General features: G+C 31.0%; 1 protein-coding gene across 5 annotated transcripts; it reads right to left on the bottom strand.

Moving 5' to 3' along the window:
* Positions 1 to 12893: 12893 nt before the first annotated feature.
* On the bottom strand, positions 12894 to 21528 carry LOC11405591 (probable low-specificity L-threonine aldolase 1). 5 transcript variants are annotated; one of them, XM_024781883.2, is made up of 11 exons: positions 21394 to 21528; positions 17490 to 17525; positions 16427 to 16880; positions 16170 to 16281; positions 15525 to 15575; positions 15271 to 15342; positions 15043 to 15175; positions 14874 to 14932; positions 14186 to 14286; positions 13327 to 13393; positions 12894 to 13165 (listed from the first exon to the last, which is right to left on the bottom strand). In XM_024781883.2, exons 2-11 carry the CDS (start codon positions 17521 to 17523, stop codon positions 13136 to 13138), a joined length of 1113 nt encoding a protein of 370 aa, XP_024637651.1. In that variant the 5' UTR covers positions 17524 to 17525; positions 21394 to 21528; the 3' UTR covers positions 12894 to 13135. The 5 variants fall into 5 exon arrangements, with proteins under 5 accessions (XP_024637651.1, XP_024637657.1, XP_003590972.1 ...); XM_024781889.2 differs by lacking the exon at positions 21394 to 21528 and adding an exon at positions 18135 to 18152; XM_003590924.3 differs by lacking the exon at positions 21394 to 21528 and adding an exon at positions 17901 to 18044.
* Positions 21529 to 23070: the final 1542 nt, after the last annotated feature.

Raw genomic sequence — 23070 nt, forward strand, 5'->3', positions numbered from 1 at the left:
AAATAAATAATTTTACATGTTGAGGTTAAGAATGAGCTATTTTTAGGTACATAATATAACATTAACATATAATTTTTACAAAAGAATGAAGTAACATTTTGTCAAAAAAAAAAAGAAAGATGAAGTAACATACCAATAATATGACATTGACATATAATTTTAACAAAAGAATGAAGTAACACACGATTGATAAAAATTAATATTTTTCAGGTGAATAAGTGTGGTGTCTTAAGTTCGAATTCCAACATCTGCATATATTTGGGACCACATATTTCATTCTCTTTGATATGCATTGAGATTTGTTTTTGTCTACTACATTTACAATGTATATGACCCGTGCGGTAGCACGGGTGGAAAGTATAGAAATATCTTCTTATATATTAAAGTTAACCCGTAAGCCCTAATTTTAACCTAAACCCTATTGCATAATTTTACTGCCCTAATGCTCACACCTAATCTCCTATTTTCATGAACAAAGCAAATCGGCATCGCTTTATTTCCCCTATTTCTTCAACAAAACAAATCGCCCTATTGGAATAAAAGAGTTTTGAAAGATTATAACATTTTTTTTGTTAATATTACACTTTTCATCCAAATTAGAACTGAACTCTCTTTGTTAAATATCTACCACAAAATGCACCAGAATTTTGCAATCTATATAAACAGGTGGAAGAAACATTTCAACAAATAGTTAAAGGGTATCATTTACGGTAAAGGTCAAATATTCGATAAAAGGAAAATTATTTAAATAAAACATTTTACATGTTGAGGTTAAGAATGAGCTATTTTTAGGTACATAATATAACATTAACATATAATTTTTACAAAAGAATGAAGTAACATTTTGTCAAAAAAAAAAACGAAGTAACATACCAATAATATGACATTGACATATAATTTTAACAAAAGAATGAAGTAACACACGATTGATAAAAATTAATATTTTTAAGGTGAATAAGTGTGGTGTCTGAGGTTCGAATTCCAACATCTGCATATATTTGAGACCACATATTTCATTCTCTTTGATATGCATTAAGATTTGTTTTTGTCTACTACATTTACAATCCGCACAGGTGGAAAGTCTAGTGCGAAAAAAAGTTACCCAACATAGACATATATTGTACATCGAATCGAATATGCACTCCAACACGTCAAATTTTTCAACAAAACATTTTTCCCATATTTGAGTTACAAATATGTAACATGTATGATTTTTTCTTTTAAACCAGCCTAATGATTAAAAATTCATCTATTAAATAACTGTATGCCTCGCCATATTGAATATGAAATTTTATTTTGCATACTTTAATTTTTGTTAGGCGGCCCCACTTAGTGAGAAAAGACTTCAACAAAGACGCCTTAAAGCTTGAAGAACGATCCATTGTGTACCTTTGGTTCTTGGTTTGCATAGTATCTCAATTTCATTATCTATTGTATTTTTTTTAATCAAGTAACCTAAGAGCATCCACAATGGAGACCCTCAACTTTGAGGTCTTAAATGGATTCCACAATGACACATCATTTTTTTATTATTTTTTTAATAATAGTACCTAATAAGTACTCAACCACTTCAATGAAGACCCTTTAATAAAATGTCTAAATGGGTCCCACCAATAACTATTTATTTAAGACACTATTATAGGGGTCCACCAAAAACTCCAATAACAACTCAAATAATGATTATTTTATTTAAAAGTGGTGTGGGATCCACTTAAAAATGAGGGTCTTAAGTAAGACCCTAGGTCTTAAGAGACCCCAAAAAAATTTCCCACATCAGGAGTACCTATTAGAGCACCCACAATGGTGAGGTCTTCACGATTGAAGACCTGGTGGCATTTAACTTGGAAAAGGAGACTTCTTTCCCACCATGGGAATTCTTTTCTAATCATTGGATCATACAAAGAACACACTATTACAATAGTCTCTCAACACTAGATTTTTATCTTACTATCTTCCCCAACCACTTTCTCTCACATGCCTCTCTCACCCACTATTCATCTTTCTTCTTCCTTATTCCTTCTCTTCTTTCCCTCGTCAGAACCTCTTATTCTTTCTTCAAAACAACAATAAACATGTCATCTTATTTATTACTCCATTTTTTAATTCAAAAAAACCATACACAAATATTCCACACATTCCTTTTTCAATTTCTTCATCTCAAAATTTGAGAAAAGAACAAAAAAGAAAAAAGATTCAATCTCTTCAGATTCATCAAGATCCTCAAATTCTTCAATAAAATTCATAAACGGGTGTTGAACAACGTTCGTTTAGATCTGATGCAAAATTGATTAGATGATGACGTAGACTGCTGTTCTTTCTCTCGTCGGTGCCGTAAAAGGAGGTTTGGTTTCTTGCTCCGGCAAAGGAGGATGAAACAACGTCGGAGGAGGAGGAGCGAATTCATGAACGAGAAGCTCTGTTGTTGTGAACGAACAAGAAGAATCCATATTTTAGATGGAAATTGAATGAGAAGATTTGTTGATGTTGTTGTTACTTTCTAGAAATCAATCTCAGAGAAGGGAGAATTTGATTTTCCAGAAATCTGATGAAGGTTTTGATGTGGAGGTGGAAAGAGGAATAGAAAGAAGAAGATGGATTAGATGGTGGTGAATCAATTTTCTTTTGTTTCAATTTCCGCAGAGGTTGTGTAGTTAGTGATAGTTGGGGTTTGAAGAAGGAGAAGGAAAAGAAGACGAGGAGGACGTGAAAGAGAGAAGAGAGGGGTATAATAGTCTTTTCACATTGCTAATCATCCTCCATCTCACCAGAAAATATAGTGTGGATAGACTATAATAACAATGGTGGTACTACTCAATCTAATGGTAAAAAAAAAGACTTTCCCATGGTGGGAAAGAAGTCTCCTTTCCCAAGTTAAATGCCACCTTAAGACCTAGTACCTAATAGGTACTCCCATTGTGGAAAAAAAGTTGGGGTCTTCTAAGACCCAGAGTCTAACTTAAGACCCCCATCTTTTAGTGGTTCCCACACACTTTTTTTATTAAAATATTATATTAGTAGTGGAATGTAAACGAGGAAGAGTACCTTTTATTGGAACCCATTTAGACTTTTTATCATAAGGTCTTCATCGAAGTGAATGAGTACTGTTATTAAAAATAATAAAAAGGTGACATGTACAAGTGAGATCCGTTTAAGACCTTCAACTTGAGCGTCTCCATTGTGGATGCTCTTAGATACTGGATCTTAAATGGTAAAGATCCTATCAATATGGATGGTCCAATAACTATTTTTTTAAAGATGAATAACTAGAGAATCGGGGTTTTTATTCAAAAAAAAAAACTAAAGAATCAGGGTTCGATTCGAGACATTGCCTCGTTTTAATAGAAATTAGAAAACCAATAGTATGCAATTGATCACTTAATTAATTATATAATTTATTATTATATAAAGTGGTTCTCTTTTATATTTACTTATAATTTATTAGTGTGTGCTGATGATGGATTGTCTCCCCGTGGGAAGATCAAAACCTAACCGTTGGCAGAATCAGGAAAAGTTGATATAATAACACTTTTGAAATAGGAAGAATTTGACTAATATATGATGATAATCACTCTCCATGGTTCACTGATTGATTTTGGTTAATTGATTAGAAAGAAAGTGGTATGCATACTTTGAAATGACTAGTTTTGACATTTCCTCCCACGGTGTCTTTTTTTAATGAGCATATAACCATATATTCCTTGCACCAATAATGAATGTGTCTATTTTTATTTAACAAAATAAAATAAAATGATCCAAGTGTTTTTTATTTTATTTTAAACAATGAATATATTGACTACGTTGGTCTCCAAAGATACCATAAAATGATATTTTAATATAAAGAAAATGAAAACAGAAAATAAAAAGAAAAAAGTTTGTAGAATCAAACCGTAACCCCTAGAGGGCGTCTGTTCGATCCATGCTACTCTTTTTCTCGTTTTAATAGAAATTAGAAAACCAATAGTATGCAATTGATCACTTAATTAATTTATTATAACTTTAAAGGTTTGGTCTAGTGGTAAAATGACAGGTCTTGAATCCAAGAGAACCTAGATTCGAGCTCCGTTAGTGCCTTTCAGGGATGTAAATGTAGCTTTGTAAGTGCTCTTTGAGCCCGAAGGTCTTCCTTGCTTTGGACTGGGGTACCATCCCCTCACCCTAAAAATTTTGTAACCAAAAAAATATTGTAACCCAACAAAAGCAACAAACACGATAGGTTAGCATCCCAAAACTATTTCTAAAGAAATCATTCCTAAGAAAACAATGACAAATAGTCCATCATTGGTTAATTAGCCTTGATAGAAAGGATTAAATTTTATTCAATCTGTAACTTGCTCCAACATTCTTTAAAATAGGAAAATAGGTTCTCCTCTTTAAAATAAAATGTGAGCTTTCCTAACCCTGATCTTTACTTTTAATGTTTTAAACGTTAAGGATAATGTCCAATTCAAACGTGAAAAGGTTCTTCATCTTCTTGTTCTACTAAATTCTACAAAAAAAAATTGATTTTATATTTATGCTTTCTTTTAAAAAGAATTATCACTCTTTTTGTTTTTAAAGCATATTAAAACAATGAATTTCAACTCTTTTGCATGTTTGGGTAAAGGTAAATTACATGATCGTGTGGTAATTCATCTCTAATTTTGATAAATTAGCATGTTCCTAATTTCTTTTCCTCAAAAATTTGAAAGCAATTGTTATAAATCTCTTAAATTCATGATCCCCATACTCTTGTCTTATAATATTATTGAACTTGGTTATCTTCTTGTGAAGCTTGTATAGAAGAAATAGATACTTTAAATAAAGGAAATATGGTTGTCCTTTGTTAAATTGAATACCTCTGAAATATGAGCCAACCTAAAATTAAAAAGTTTTTGAGCTGATGAGTAAGGTATTAAAAGGCAAATTACCCGCTAAGACCCACACCCGGTCATTTATTTTAAAGGAAATTAATCTCCAATTTCTGGACAGTAAAAGGCAATTAAATCTGCTAAGATTGATGAGCCTCATTCGATAATTTCTTCTAAAGGTGGTTGATCCCCATATGCCTCAAAATTGAAATGATGATGAAGAGAATAGGTTGAATAAATGGGATGTTCGGGGTTCGAACCCCGACCCCTACATATAATAATGCAATGTCTTATCAACCGAACTATGTTCATGGGACGCTTACATTGATATTTTAATAATAATTAAAAAGAAATTTAATTTCTTTATTTGGCCAAAAATATCTAAATCTAAAAAAACACAACTTGATTTATGCGCAAATTAGTTTATAATCAAGCATCTTGGTATGGCTTGATCTTTGAGAAAATTGATTTGAATAAAGTCACACTGACCTTAAATGAATAAACGTGCGAGGTGAATGCGCAAAATTATGAGATGTGTAACTTAGGTTTTGTTTGGAAGTTTGGAGGGGGAGGAATGTAAGATTTTGGAGGAGAGAAATATAGGAGAAAATTGAAAAATCTTTCATATTTTTTTAAATAGTATTTTATGAGAGAGTGATAAATTAATGTTTATGATTAATATACTTTTAATTTTAAGAATATTATAACAACATATATTAAATTTGAAGAATTCATACAAACCCTTCAAAACCCTCATCCAATACAATTTTTTAGTTCCCTCAGATGATTAGAGTTTTATATTTTGAAGAAAAATAAGCCTCCCAAAGCCCCTCCTTCCAATATCATTTATTTCTTTCACTTACTCCATCTTTTTTTCCAAACTTTTCATTTCATTCCCCTCCAAACTTGCAACCAAAACCTTAAAAAATCTAAGATTTTAACTTGAAACTTAAGATGATGACACATTGTTTTGTTAAACTTTCTTAATACATGTACATATACTTATCACTTATCAGTTATCACTATTATCTCCAATGAGATGTGATATGATATACCGATCAAATGATTAAAAATAAACTTGCACATAGTGAAGACCAATGTATATATTGCTCCAAATTAAAGTATGTTGTGGTGGGGTTTCACTTACGTGTCATTGACATTTTATACTTTTATTCTTATCTCAAGCAATCATTCTATTTCATATAAATATTTATTTTAACTACTTGTCTATCATTTTGTCATCTAAAATAAACTATAAACATGTACAAACAGTTAATGATACGAAATGAAATACGAGTGGTGGGTACAGATACTACTTGTGTGACATTGTAGCGGAAATCTCATATGACATTCTCCAACTATAATATGACACGTGATTTTGTTGTTAACTTTTCTTTCTCTTTTATAATGTCATGTGACAGTCTCGACACAATGTTACACAAATGGGTTCTGATAGCTACTCTCTCAATCGAAACCCGAAGGCTCCACTTGAGTAATTCTCCACCAATTTCCGTGGCTATATGAGGACTAAAATGGAGCATGGGTTGTGTTTGGCTCGATGTACTATGAATTATGAACAGTACCGTACAAACATCTCCGCAATTAAAGGTCATGCGACACGTGCAAGTCCACACGAAGCGTGTGCTCCCACATGTTAAGTGTACTACCTGTCGGCATTTCGTTGACGTCTATACCCTCTTCCCATGCAACGTGTATATATCCATCCTTCCAACAAGAAATACCAACCGTGCATTCGTTTTTTTTTTTTTTTTTTTTTTTTTTTTTAATAAAACTGTGCATTCGTTTTGTTTGTACCCTACATCTGAAAAAAAAATTTCAATACTCAATATTAATTTGAAGATGTACGTACAAGTGATGTGATCATCTTATACATGTGTGCATGTGTGCATTTCAATACTCTTAATTTGCACATAGCATTTGAAGGACAACTTATTAGCCCATTGACCTGATCAGCTGTTTCATTGTGGGTTAAGTTGTTGAATTGTATTGTTATATAAATGGTATAAATCTTGGCATCTGTTCTGTTCCACTTATAGAGTACGAAATAGAACACTTTTATTTGTAATCTCAAAAACCTACAAGTAGGGGGGCAGGCCAGCAAGAATGATTTGGGGGATGTCCAACCGATTGGCCCAGGCTAGGGTGGATGTTGTAGGAACCAATAAATATATATATATATATATATATATATCTTCGTATTTTGTAGTTAAAGTAAACTACTCCTTTCTACCTAAAATGGAAAGAATACAACATTAGTTTAAGGGACCTGTTAGTGTTGGTCACATGACTTAATTTACTTAATTTGTCCATGGTGGGGGAATGCTCTTACAACCGTTCAAATATTGATTAAATATTCAAAGGATAATTTATTGGTCCATGCAATTTACTTTTTATAAAAGTATATAAAAAGGTCTTTGTGGAAGAGTGCCCTTTTTATCTTGAATATTGCTGTGTTTTTAGTGTTTTTGAAACAGGGACAACGGTCATTTTGATCTGAATGTGTAATAAGTAGTTATAATAATCTTTTAATGTATCATAATTCTAAAATAGTTTTTGATTTGCACTCTTTAAATAAAATAATCTCTGAAGTTAAAATAATCCATCAATGCTAACAATATCCCGTTTCATATAGGGTCTAAAATGACAGTAATTACTTATGAAGACTGATATGAAAATAAGTAAGTATATTAAAGGACTAATATGACAGAATTAACAAAGCATTTTAGTGTGAGAGACTTTTTTGAATAATGAAGAACACAATATAATTAAGGACTATTTTAAAAAATTTAATACATTTAAAAACTATTGTGACAACTCGTTACACATTTAAGGATCAAAATGACTATTCTCTCTTTCAAAATATTTCAAAAGTTGCAAAAGTTGCACTAAGATGATTTAGTGATTCTTTATGCCTTTATATAGTGCTGCGTGATAAGAACTTGTAAACAAACTAGAAATTGGAGACTCCTTGCACACACATACACACAAGATTGCAATCCAAGCATAATTAAAAATAATAATGAACTAATTCATTTGAGCACATGTCAAAACAAAGTATTAATATGTTACATTTATAGGGAACAAAAGGGCTCTCAAATATGATGTTCTTATATATGGTTTCATATTATTGGTACATTTGCTTCGAAGGGTGGTGAAAAGTATTACTAGTGAGTTTTTTTTTTTTTTTTTGAAACATATTACTAGTGTGTTATGATCCAAGCAAAAACTTTAATTTCTCATCTCAAATATGATGTCCTTATTTAATAATTGGGAGCATTTTCTATTTTCATTTCGGATTTCGTGTTTTATAAAGGCATAGATTGGTTAGGATCAAATAGGTTTTGGTTTGTGAATCTAAATATAAAAATTTTATCTAAAAAATATATGATGTTACTCTTGATCAAGAAATTATTACACCACTTTTTTTACAAGAATTTGTTTGTTTGAATGCTTATATCCAATGATCATGGAACATTCTTTAGCATTCTCCAATAAGTTTTTCTTTCATGTAAATATATTACCTTTTTACTTTTAGTTTCGCTAAATTTATTTTTCAAACAACGATCTTTTAAAATATTTTTTATTAGTAAACTCGATTACCACCGTTAAAATAAGGTATTCTTGGCATTGTATAGAGAGGTAGTAAAACAAAAGATGATATATTTATAGTTTTTGGTCCTTACAAATATAAAATCTTTCATTTTTAGTCTCTCTATACAGTACGGCATATGCAACCTTAAACATTGATGACTAAAATTGCTCGCATAAAGACAAAATTACACAACTCATATCTTAACTTAGATTCAACAAACATTTTTGTTTCTTTTTTTACGATTTAATCATTTATGTTACTCCCTCCGTTCCATTTTAACTAAGTCTTTTGTTCATTTCACATATATTAAGAAAAAGTGTATAAATGAAAAAGAGAGAGAGAGAGAGAGAGAGAGAGAGAGAGAGAAATAGTTTTGAATGTCTTGTCGAGTATTGATGCATTCCTTCTTGTGATAAATGCAAAGTAGAATATATTGAATTGGCAATTATGAAAGTAGTATTAATTAGAGTTATAATTGAAAAAAAAAAATTATTATTGTATTGAAGAGTGAAATGTGTCAATTTTTTTGGGACAATAGATTTTTGCAAATGCTCAGTTATTATGGAACGGAGCCACGGAGGGAGTATTGAATATCAACATCGTTATTCCCTAAAATTTATCTAAACGCCAAAATAACCATCACAAGACTCATACATAACTTCATAAAAACCACATAATTTCATTAAAATGTCATCTTCTTCATTTTCTATCTAATCGATCAACTTATCACTTCAAGAACATAAATGGCAATAGAGCAAGAAAATTGCTCTTCTCTCAAATAATTTTACTCATTCCCATCCCAGATTTTCAGAAATAACTCCAACGTGAGTTAAGTCACGTTCACACCTCAGCGTGATTAGGTATTTCTAGTGTGTTTCTGTTGTGTCATTCTGATCATATTCTTCAATTTGAATGTTCTGATGTATTCTCTAAAAAGATTAAAGATTCATACCTATCTGCATTTATTTAGATAATCCGTGTTTGGGTTATTTGAAAGAAAAAAAATTATTAATTTTTTTTGCCACAAGGAGTCTTCAATTTAAACTTTGTTAGATGAGATGAAAGTTATGATTTTTCGTGTGGTTGAAAACTATTCACATTTAACTTTCGAGACGTACTCTTAAAGCATAATCCTTACTTTTGTTTTCAGACTATATTGTCTTCGTAAACAGGTACCAGTAGAATACTATATTTTAAAAACAAAATAGTAGTAGAATACTAATTTTATAAACAAATAGTGAGTTTTTTTTTCTTCCAACAGTATATAAACTTCATTCATTGAGATGTTAAAATAGCAACGATACAATCAGAAGGTTCATAGGTTGATGACATTCTCCATCCATAAATGGGGACTTTTTAAGATTAGTTAAGACATATGCCAAGGATACATATCAAAACAATATTAAAATCCTAACAACCAAACCAAACTAATTCACAATCTTTGATTTCATCCAACTTCAAAAAAAGATATTTACAAGGGTACTTATATTGACTATGTGTGATATTTGAGATGACCAATTTTGTCACGTATTAACAAAGACATTTCGATATTGAAAAGGCGTTGAAGTTAGTGATAGCCAATGTAAACCCCCTTACATAAAACATAGTACCTTTGAAGCTAGTCTTTCTCAAGCATTTTAGCAAACATTTATGTGCAAACTTGAAGCAAATTAAGTAAAACAAAAACCAAGAAAAGAAGTATAACAACTCAAACTCGATGAAGATGGAGTGGCCCATGGTGGCTTTCGAGGGGAGCACTCAAATGTTTTTTCAATTGAATGTCAGCCATAACAACGAGATACGGAGGTCGTGGTGGACGATCCAACAGAAGAAGGCTGGAATGAGGCGCAGAGGATCCGTTCTCACCATCTCAGCACAATGAGGGTTAGTAGAAACCATTGGCCACAAAGCAACTCAGGGAAATGAATTGCGCTAAAAACGAGTAGGGGTTAAAAGCTATGAAAGTGAAAGCAATTTGAGGTTGAATGCGATATGGGGATAAATGTGATTTGGGGATGGAAACGATTTGGGTTTGACGACGATTTAGGGTTGAAATCAAATTGGCGGTGAAGGTGCAAGTGTGACATAGTGAAGGTTGAGAGGGAGAGAAATCGATAAAATATCACAATTCAAACAGATAAAAAAAAAAGGCATTATACCATTCTCCCTGAAACCCTAGAAGAGGATGGGAGTTGTGCAAGGATAAGACAGCTATCAAATTGTGAGTTTAATACAATAGTAATACAAAATTAATACACTGTATGCTACAGTATGTTAGAACTTGTGTTGGGGGTCTGCTGCAATAACTTGACCAAGAAGATGATGAAGATGAATATTACGAAGTGTGCACATAAATTCCAAAGATTGTTGTATATTTTGATTGTTCGGAAGATGCTACTGCACTTGAAACATGAAAAATTTAATGGTTATGCATGTAAAACTCAAAGCGCGTGGGGTTGTCATACTAACCTTTAGGTTCGATTCGCCCCCACCAACAACTGTATATTGGATGCAATAGGAGTGACCGGCGAATCCCCTTCAGGATACTATGAGTTCCTTGATGTGAAGAGGCGGAGCCCCTCATGGGCCAAGGTGGGCCATGACCCACCCCCAAAAAAATATTCTTATTATATATATATATATTGTACTTTTTAGTATTCTAATGATTGTGTAGCATGTTGTAGTGGTTAAGAGCTTTTTTGCCAAGTCTTATGTGCTTGGTTCTACTCCTACCAAAGGCATTTTCATTTATTCTTTTATTTTCTTTTGTATAAAAAGAAAAAGCATAATTCATAATTGAAAATAAGTAAATAGAGAGAAGGAGAAGAAGAGAGAATAGGAGCAGTATTCTTATTCAATAATGTGTGTATCTCAATGTTACAAATGAGCTCTATTTATAAGAAAATATAGTAGCTTATGAACTAAGCCCAATAATCTAGTAGTATGGCCCAATAACACATTTGCTATTTGGACATCCACTATTAATATTTATAACAAATTCATAATTGTTAAAATAATACTTTTTTTTTAATAAAACATAACTCCTTTATTCAATTTAAAATAATCTTTCCTTCCTTACTCTTATTTTTGGGTTTGATTGTCTCTTTACTCTTTTTTTATACAAAGGGGACTTCAACTCTTTTTTTGTCAAAAAAAATTCTCTTTTAAAACACATAACATATTTTTTATACAAAAGAAGACCTCAACTATCTTTTATAACGCATAACATATGACATAAATGTTAAAATATCCTTAAAAAACATGATATTATAAAAATATTTAATTCTACAACAAAAAAAATACTACATACTTTATTAAATTAAAATATATTTCATTATTGTACTTGATTATAAGTATATTTTCTTATGTAATGATCTTTTTTACATTACTATATATGTCATGAGTTTTATTTTAACCTTTTTTTTAGTCAGTCGTTTGATTCAATTCAATTTAATACTTATACATCTGTTTATTGAATTCGAGTCATTTAATTCAGTCGTTAGGTTCAATGACCTAGTTGTTCGATCAATTATCTTGTACTTTATCTGGGTTGATAAATTGTTCAGATTTTAAAATACTGGTTTGAATTATATTCAACAAATAACAAATTTGTAGTCATTCGAAATAACCAATGGTAAAATGTACTTGTTAGCAAATTAGCTCCATCACTATTTATGGCCCACCCAAGACTTTTTTCCTAGCTTCGCCACGGTTGATGTGTGATGCACAACCACATCGAACGTATCTCCTAATAGTATTTTATAGATTTATGGTTCCAACAATTCACTCATGCATTAGAGAATTGATGGATGATTTAGAGTAAGAGAATGAGGGAGAATTATGTTGTTAATGTAACAAAATTCTGGTTTCTATTGTCTTTTTATCAAACTAATGCCCAAATGTCAAACATTTACCCCTTTGACTTGCATCAATGTTATGGTTCATTTAACACCCTTTTGCCAAAAGTTATGATTATACACTCTTGAATCAATGCTAAGGTTCATTAAATACCTTTTGTCAAAGGTTATAATCATATACACTTGAATCAAAGCAGAAGTTCATTAAGTACCTATTTGCCAAAGATTCTAATGTATATGAAAGATTTTCATAAACTCTTGGTTTAGAGTTACAATTTTTGATCTAAAGTGATTCCATTATTTTAGAAATCACCAACACCGTATACTTTTGTATAATGAAGAATGAAAAGAAAAAAAACGATACGACAAGATGAAAAGAAAAAAAACGATACGACAAGATAAGCATGGGACAGGAAGCCCACAAGTCTTGCAGGTTTTAACATCAACACCTTTTTGAAAATGACTCCAAAGTTATATTCTGGTTGCTTAGCACTCAACTGAAGTTAAAAATCATTTAAATTTTGTGAGAATTGTTTTGAATTAAAATTTAGTAATAAATTAATGGATGAAAACTGATGATGTCAGAGTTCCTTAGGTAGGATAGGAAGCTATTATGAACATCTTAATAATTGTACATTATCAATGACCCACAAGGTTGAAGTCAAAACAATTCATAATAGGGACATATCATAGAACATGTAAATCCTTGTTCGTTCATCACAATACATATAAAATAAAACAAAATAAACAAAGACAAATGGAATTCGGATTTCCCCTGTGATGAACCAATAATTCGCCAGCAAAGTGCTATTTTTCCACTAGTTGCCATTTTCAATTTGTACAGCTTGCTGCAATATTTAACAAAAAGTTAAATTACATTGAGTATTTATCTAACATTCATTGTACCAAAAGAAAAAATCATCCAAGATTCTAGCTAAAGTATATTCCTTAAATTGGAAAAGAACAAAAAGTATATTGAATCCAATATTCAATGAATTTGTACTCAAACCTGAAAGCATGACAAAGTGTATTGCACATCACTTGCTGAAATTTGGTGGTGGAGGACAACTCTCAATCTGGAATATGCAGACACTGTCATTAGCATCTTTCTTACAGCAAAATGGTTGGTTACTTTTTACGTGAAGAAATTAATTACTTCATATAGAGAGTCTAACACATTTTCTATTAACAGCAAAAGGGTCATCAATGCAACACACTAAAAGTTTTACACGGAAGAATTATTTCCTTGCTAAAATATGTTTTTTTCTTCTTGTAATCACCATTCCATTTAGAAGTTAATCTTGATCTAATAACATAAGCAAAATATCTTACACGCGCACTGTCAAAATGAAAACACTGTAAAATCGTAGTGAATTCTAAGTATAAGGAAAAGGTATCTGTATATAAATTATGCTAAAACTGATGCCTAGTTAAATTAAAGTTTCAATAGTTATCCGATGTGTTAAACATTGCCAAATTCACAGTTAGGCTGTTTGGATACGCATTAAGAGTCTAAGTATCACGTCCCGAGGCATTTCTACCGTGAATTTAATGAAGCTACAAATTGTAGCATTGAGCTAAACGTACATTTGGTTTGTTTTCACTGGCAAAACAAACACACGCTAAGGAGAAGATCAGCACGCTCATTTACTTCTGAAGTTAGTACACACAAATAACGAGATACTAATACTACTCAATTAACCCAACAGCTAAAACATGATTATAAAAGGAAGCGCGGTTCATGTGATGTGACGATTACTTGGACTAAATCTCAGTGAAACACACAGTACTGGCCCTGGTTTCATTTTAGAGTTAGCAATTATTTCAATCATTTATAACAGACTGAATATATAGAAGCGTAACAATACCTTGATGCCTTTTCTTGCATCAGAAGGATGCCACGTTCTTCCAAGTACTTGAATATCTTTTCTGTTGTAGTCCGTGAGCCGTCCACAATGTCAATAAATATCTAGTATCAGGGAAAGAAAGAACTTATTGTTAGGATAAAGATATATATAAAGAATTGTCTTTTATAGCAGTTTCATTGCTAAGGGTAAACTTCCTCTGTTTCCCTGTTTCTAAATGAATGTCATCTTAGATAATTTGTATTTTCAAGACACCGTTAACTATTTTTATCAATTTTACCCCAAAAGTACTCCTAATTCATTATAATCCATTATGAATTTATGATTATGACAATGGTTAGCACTTAACCATTGTCATTTATGAATTAATAAGGATAATTTTTTAAAATTCTTATACTCGCTTGTAATTTATTATTTTCTTAATATGTGCGGAGCGACGTTAAACCATAGTCATTTAGAAACGAAGGGAGTAATACAAGGCTATGTTATAGGGATACTCGAACTCACAAGTCAAAAATACTTGAAGATGTTGGCACTTGTCACTAAGGGCCTAGTATATTGGTACAAAAACTAAGCCAATAACAGCTTAAGGCAGTGGAAAAGCCACTCGAAAGAATAAAAAAGAAGCAAGCAAAGGAAAAAAAATGCAGTTCCACCCGCATAAGAAAGTTACAATATACTAAATACTCACTATATTGGTCTCAATAGAGCAGGGATTAACTCTGAGTCCTTTAATTTCATTCAATCCATCTGAAATGAGGGAAAAGAATTATAGGAGACATAAAAGTAAGTTAAAAAAAATGAAAAAAGGGTTCTGAATTCTAAAAAACTTTAAATTTCAAATTGCATAATATACTTACCAGCCAAAAGTCTAGTTTTCTTGTGATCACTTTCCAGCTTTCCAACATTTTCCTTTAAGGCAACAAGTGCAGCAGCACAAAGGATGCCAATCTGTCTCATTCCACCACCCAAGGTTTTCCGGAGTCGCTTAGCCTAAAATGAAATAGATAAATCTAGACTTAAATATCAGCCCTTCAGGAAATAATATAGCTGCTAATTAATTTTCCCACCCCTTAAATTTGAACTACCTTGGTGATGAAGTTCTTGGAACCAACAATAACAGATCCAACTGGAGCACCTATACCTTTAGATAGGCAAACCTAATTCATATTGTGAAATGAATCATAAGTTTGGTAGCATGATTACTATTCAATATAAGATAAAGAGGTAGATAAATTTGACAGGTAATAACATCAGCCCTTCAATAAGATAGATAACACTGCCAAAGACAGAAGCAGTATTGAATTGCAGTTAAAAAGAGAAAAAGAAAGGAATAACATACTGAAACTGAATCAGCGGCTTCGACAAGCCTATCCACAGGAACACCGAGTGCCTGAAAAACCAACAAAAAGAAACTTTTGTTTGCATATAATACAAGAAGGAGAAACTATAAAGTAGTAACAAGAACCAGGTAACAGGAGACATAGATGGGAACTTATGAAAAAGAAGAGGCATGGAAGTAGATTTCAACATATGCAAAAAGAATGTTAACATTTCTAAGCAAATCTCATTCTTAGTGAATTGGGTAATAAGTTCGTAGGAATAGCCAGTAAGATCATCTAACGGAAAAAATAAGAGCCAAGCTTATGATGCAAGCGAGCGAAAAAATCAGTAGTATGATATCAATGAAAACCATGTCATTCCATTTGTCATTTCCAGATGATCGATCTAAAATTAATTCAGAAATTAACTCAGAAATTTTCCTGATGTAACCTCTCTAGCAAAATTCCTATATTGGCATCGAACATTTCATTGCAGTTAAAAGAGTCAGATCAAAGACATGATTATATCATTAGAGATCATTGGCTATCATGTATTATTTACAGAAACGCTTATACTAACTAAGTAAAACAAATCAACTGATACGCTATAATGCTTTATTCATAAAACTTAGGTGAAATCAAGATTAAAATACAGATTTACTTACAGCTGATGCATTAAAAATACGGGCTCCATCAATGTGAAGCTTCAATCCGTGCTTCTTAGCAACCTCTCCAACTCTATCTGTGTATTCAACTGAGAGACATCTTCCACCCGAGCTGCATTGAGGAAATTTATCAGCCGTAATTCATCAAAAAGCTCATGTACAATGTAGAAAGTGTGAACTTTCGTTGTATTAAGTATTAACTATTAAGATCACATAAAAAGTGAAACAGAACAACAACAAAAACTAAAATTGCTTACTTTGCATGACTGTTTTCCAAGCAAATAAGCCTCGTTGATGGAAACATTAGCTCCCCCCTAGGATCTCTAATGGCAGCCTCAATCAAATCAATGTCTATAGTTCCATCATCGTTATTTTTGACCTGTCTCGGATGTACACCGCCGATAGTTGAAATACCACCATTCTCATAAATATTGATATGGCAATTGTCTCCAAGAATAACTTCACTCCCCCTAATATCACAATGAACAAGAACACAAATAAGGTTCCCCATAGTCCCTGATGGAACAAAAAGAGCTGCTTCCTTTCCCATCATCTTTGCCATCTCTGTCTCCAAGAGTAAAGCTGTTGGATCATAGCCAAGAACATCATCGTCAACTTCAGCACTTGCCATAGCAGCCCTCATTGCCTCAGTTGGCTTTGTCACCGTGTCTGACCGAAGATCCACATTTCTAGTTACCATTTTCTCTACAACTACAACAAACCAAAAAGTAAAAATCAATAGCCATTACAAGTTCATCGCAATTTCAAAATTAGATTCCCCGCATTCACACAGTTAAGACATGGATGATATAGATGACAGTTCCATCAAAGATTGGACAGTCCAAATTCATACTTGGTATTTTGAATTATAAAATATAATTTTTTGGACTGTCTAATCTTGATCAAATGTTCACGAATGTCCTGCATGAATGCGGGAACCCTTGACAACTGCATAGGATCCGAATTCCAAATTTTCTTCTGTAAAAAGAAAAAATGAAATCACCAATTTTAGAGTGACATGTTTCTGCTGCCACCATTGTTGGATTGAAATTCAATAACTGAGAAACCCTTGAAATGAAAATTCATATAAAGTAGGAAGAAGGTAAAAGAAGACTTAAGTTTGCTAAGGTATCAGAATTTCCGGTGAAAATCTAACAAATTAAAGAGGAAGAACAGTTATACGTTTCAGTATTAATGTCCAAAATCCACGTTAAATAAAATCCTTAAAAATTTCCAAGAATATAGGTCCTGAATTGAACAATTCAACCGTTAAAAAAAAAGAGAAAATTATTAGATTAAATTAATAAAAAGTTTCCAAACCTGTCGCTGTTTCAAGTAAACTTGGAGGAGCCATATCTACAAAATTCAAAGAAAACAATGAAGTGAATAATTGAGATGATGAAGATGAATATATAAGGTGCAATGAATGGAAGTGACACGTGGCATAGCTTCGTTTTGGACACAAAAACAGAGACAAGTCACAGGAATTGGGAGGAACATGACGCATGCATGACAACACGTGAGTAGTGAAGGAATCAAGGTTTTTGTTTTTGCCTTCATCTTGGTCTTGTTACGTTTCTTAAAATTTTGTAATGTTGTTCTTTTATAAGTAAAAATTGAAACATTTTTTTGGTCTCATCCTAATTAAGATTGATTAAGTGGTTGAGAAATGACCAGCTACGTGATAGTGTGATGATGATGAATGATGAAATTGAAAAGGAGTGAAATTACCAGATAAAAACTTAGCTGTAATTTTTTGTAATACTAATTTGTATGTATGTATGTATGTTCAGAGCTCAACAACATGCAGAGAGAAAGAAACAATGGTGTTCTTCTTATATACTCCTAATTCTTGTTTGGGGGGTTCATCTATTCAACTCAATGTGTATTGTATTTTTATTACATTAAATAGAAATTGAAGAATAATAACGTAAAAAATTGTACTACTAATTAGATGATACGTACAGATTGTAAACAAAAATTAAAGTTACATTGGAGATTACTAGTAATAGTGACAATAGAATAAATCTCCTGACCAAAATAAATCAAGTATGAGTCATGCTAACATGGACATGATAAGGATTCTATTAATAGAAAATGAAAATATTTATTGAAAAAAATTAGTGTTCAACTTTTGGTAAAATAAATTGTCACAACTTTTCTATGTATAAGTTTAACTTATTTGGTAAGGGATGATGCATAGTATTTGCAGGGGTCGGAGTTTGAATCTCAAACATCCTATTTATTTAATCTTTAAGCAGAAGTACATACAATATGCGTAGAATTAGCCGCTTCAATGTGATCTCTTCTTTTGGTTGGAGGAGAATTTACCAAACGTCTAGCATTCCCTCACGCTTGGCGCGAATGATTCTTATTTTTAAGTTGAATTTCTCTAGCCGTTAGACTATTTAACTAACAAAAAATATATCACAATTTCTAATACATAATTTTTACAAATAGAATCATTAACACATGCCTTATTGGGGGATTCATTCCATTTTTCTCAATTGTTACATCTCAACACATGAGAGATAATCTATTTCCGCCTTAAGGGCACATCTCACACATGTACTTAGCATTTAGTTTAATCATAATCGTTGAAAGAGCAGCTACTTACAATTGAGTCCAACAATTCTAAATTCACAATATTCGTAACATATTTTACAAAATCGTTTTGCATATAGGGATGAGGTGCAACAAAAAATTTAAGATGTTAAATTGAGAACATGTAGTGTTAATCTAAAATATGTAAAGAAAGTCCTCGTTAGCTTATTTCAGTTGATATGGACAATGCATAATATATATAAGGTTTGAGGTTCAAATTTCGGTCATCACAGAAGAAGAAGAAAACTAAGAATGTTATTTTGTTGGTGTTATTAAAAAATATAAGAATTTATATTATATTTGTTAGTATATTGTTGTTATCATTGAAAAAGATAAATATAGTTTGTTACAGTATTAAAATGCAAAATATTTATTATATATATATATATATATATATATAATTTTAATCAAAAATAAAAATATTTTTAATCAAATTTTCATAAAAAATATTATTCGTAATTTTTACGCATTAGCGTAATAAAAAGTACAAACAAACGAGCACGGAATGTCCGTCTTAACGCTAATTAGAAGTATTATTATTACAAATGTGTCATTGTCGCGACGAAGAAGTAAGCTCAGTAGAGAGTTAAAATTAAAATATACTTAAATTTAATTTCTCTCCTGAATTTTCATAAGCATGAATACAAAATGGAATTCATAAACATTTTTTATTACTGGACCACATCTTTCTTACCATTTGAATCAATATTAGCATTGTCCTCCCTCCAATCTTATCTTAAATATATAAACAAAGAAAATTGAATATATTTGGTCTAATTTATACCAAATATATTTGACATTTTTTTTTTAAGGAAAAATATATTTGACATTTTGGTTACCTCTAAGATTAGAATGAGCAGTTAATATATACTTCATTTTTGTCGAAAAGTTTAATAATTTTCTTTTTGCGTTTATCTTATACGTTAAATAGTCTAATCAAAATATTTACATAGACCGAGTGTAAAGAAGTGAAACATTTTTTAATAGGAATAAAAAAGTGGAATATTGAGAGTTCAAAACTGAGAATCATCTTAAATGTCCAAGAGCAACACTTACATTGTTTACTCTATTGTACAATTAACGTTGATTTCTTAATCACTTAACCATTTTATTTAAAAATAAGTTATATAACTTTTAAAAGTTGAATGAAAACATTTAATTTAATTTTTTCTTAGAATTGGAATTATTTTAAAACACAGAAATATTATTATATTTTCGTGCTGGTGCACATGATGTTTTCTAACAATCGTGAAGTTTGGGAAATATGGGCAGACATTAGTGTTTATCCATTCTTTTGTCATTTTTCTCTTTTGATCACTCACATATATCTATCTATATGCAAAAGTTGAATTCAGCTGATTATGAGGGTCTCTTTTTTTAAAGTCAAGAACTACAAATGCTGGCAATGAGTCAGCTCCTCAACAATCCTCATCTAAATTATAAGAAATTTAGTATCCTTTTTTGGTTTAAAAAAATTTAGTATCTACTTATGCTTTGTTTAGATAGATGGCCATGGGAAGTTGCAAATAGCTCTATAGAGTTGGGCCTTCCTAATTTTGGGGCCCAAAAATATTTTTTTTGATATATAATGCACAAAAAATATTTATATATATTTGTAGCATTGTGAATTTAACATCAGTAAAAGGCGTGGCCTAATGGTAAAACACGCTAGTGTTATGCGTGTTGACTGCGGTTTGATTCCTAGTGATGGCATTTGTTCACATTTTATTATTTTTCAGCATTACACTAGTTTTTTTTCTCTATTTTACAAAGGGACCAATTTTTTTAAGAGAGCCGAGCCTCAGATTTTACAGGACGGCCCTGTTTAGAGATATGTGTTTAAAGTTTGATTCTCGCATCCCTAATCAATTTTGATGTGAAAATAAAGAAGCTATAAAAATAGCATCACATCAAACGTTCGTTTACTGTTTTTTCACCGCTTCAACAAACACACGCTTAAATTATTTAGCTATTTCACAAACGCTCCCGAAAAAATCTTTGTTTTTTTACAAATCAACCAAAGGAAAAGTATACAATTTCATTTTTTTTTTTTTTTTTTTACCATTTTAATGTTTATGCTCAAAATATGTAAGAGTATTTAAGACTATTCTTTTTTATCGAAAGGAAGAAATTTAAGACTAGATTTAAATAAACATTCTCTCCTATAAGGTCTAACTCAACTAATAATACTAATATTGAGAGGCTAGACATTAATTTGAAAATGAGTCGAGTCGAGTCGAACTTGTCTGAGCTCGACTCAATAAATAATTCAAGTTTAAGTTTAAGTTCAACACATGTAATTAACGAACTTAATTTTCATTTCAAGTTCATCTCATTTAGATAATAAATCAAATTTTCGTTGTGAGACATATTAAACATATCCATCTGATTTCAAAGTCGTGGCCCTTAATTTATCTCCAACCAAACATACCCTAAGATAATAATAAAAGACCTGTAAATTATATACAGACAAGAGCCAAATAATCATGAAGAAATTTCAATACAAAATAATATTACCCTAATTAACATTCAGTGTCTGAGAAAGGAAAAAGCATGGTCGTGTAAATGTAACATGATATGAATAATGACGAGTTATAAAGTTTAAAACGGGTAAAATTACCGGATGCTCCAACGATATTGCTAGTAGATTTAACAATCGCAAGGAGCTCGGTGCATGCACAGATGGATCCCACTGAAGAAACAATGGCAAAGTCTTCACAATGCTAATCTTATTTCATAAGTTTCATTTATATGCACATATAAGTTTTTTTAAAATTTTACACGTCAAATCTGCGATCTCATCATTATATGCTACAATATTGTTTTTTACATACTTAATACATAGATATCTAAATAATGTGATGAGATTGGATCTACTTGATAAAAAAAAATATATGCTATTTTTTTTCCACAAGAAAAATTATATGCCAATTTATTTTGTATATTATATATATCATGTGCATCCCCCTAAAAAAAATTATACCATGTGCATCGTGATTTCTAAATCATATATTTTATTCTGTTTAATTAAATTATTATATTTGAAAACGTTAAAAAATAACAATGTGTTTCGTAAGTACAACTCATTTGGTTTTTTCTATTATGCAAGGACAATGTTACACAAGGTCAAAGTTCCAATTCTAAACACTTCATTTTCTCACTTTTTTTGTTGTCAAGTAGTCTAATGACTAAAACTCACATAATTTAATTATGAAAAAGTGGAGTGTTTGGAGTTCGAATCCCGATCCCTACATATAAAATGTGTGTTAAATTACACGATGTTCTGTGACAGTCGTGCAATTGTGTATCGTGCAATTATTATATAGGCAGTTGGATGATTTTTTATACGTTACACGGACGGAATGTGTTTCACATTTGCAACTTGAGAAGTTGAGATTAACATTTCAGCAACTTTGAATATTTTTATTTTATTTTAAAAAAAACTTGAAAATGTTGGTAAACCAAATGTTAGTAAGAGTCTAATATTAGATGATAATAGGATATTGTATAACGTATATACGATGTATTCTTATACTTGATGTTTTAAGATTTTAGATAAAATATGATGTTCAATTCTTGTGATTGTTTAAAGTCTAATATGATGATTTTCGAACTCCCTTATGACTCACAAAGTGATATCTAGAGTATTGGACTCTTGGTTGATTTAATAAGTACAAATTTGTGCCTTCTTCTTCGTTTTACTCCATTTTATAAAATTTTGTAATGATGTTCAATTATAAGTAAAAATTGAAACATTTTTTAATAAAGATTGATTAAGTGGTTGGGAAAAGAAGAGCGTACATGATAGTGTGATGATTTTGAATGATGAAATTGAAAAGGAGACTTTCTTCTATAGTGAAAGACATAAATAAATAAATAGAGTTCAATCGCACATACATAAAAATGTTTTTTTCTCAAAATGCTAAATTATTTTATTATTAATTTTTTTTATTATTGGAAGAAATCTTTTAATGTGTGCCCTAACACTAGTCATTTATATTTATATTTGTGACTATATTATTAGAACTCCTTTTGAAAAGGAGTGAAATTACCAGCCGAGATTGACAATAAATTTAGTTGTAATTTGTAATAATCTCTATGTAGTTCAAAGCTCAACAACATGCAGAGAGAATAATATACTCCTAATTCTTTTTTTTTTTTTTTGAGAGACTATACTCTTAATTCTTGTCAGGCTATTCAACTCATCGTGTATTTTTACAAATTGAAGAATAATGACTTTTTTTTTTTTTTTTTTAAATTCAAACATCTTCATTAGATAATAGAAGTGTTACAGACA

This window comes from Medicago truncatula, chromosome 1 (genome assembly GCF_003473485.1).
Source record: "Medicago truncatula cultivar Jemalong A17 chromosome 1, MtrunA17r5.0-ANR, whole genome shotgun sequence".
Taxonomy (NCBI): domain Eukaryota; kingdom Viridiplantae; phylum Streptophyta; class Magnoliopsida; order Fabales; family Fabaceae; genus Medicago; species Medicago truncatula.

Excerpts from the sequence above, each read along its gene's own strand:
- LOC11405591 (XM_024781878.2), bottom strand. Across the intron at positions 15,343-15,524 it reads AAGCCGCTGATTCAGTTTCA|GTTTGCCTATCTAAAGGTAT; the intron begins GTATGTTATTCC and ends AATATGAATTAG. Across the intron at positions 15,176-15,270 it reads CCAAGAACTTCATCACCAAG|GCTAAGCGACTCCGGAAAAC; the intron begins GTAGTTCAAATT and ends ATTTCATTTTAG.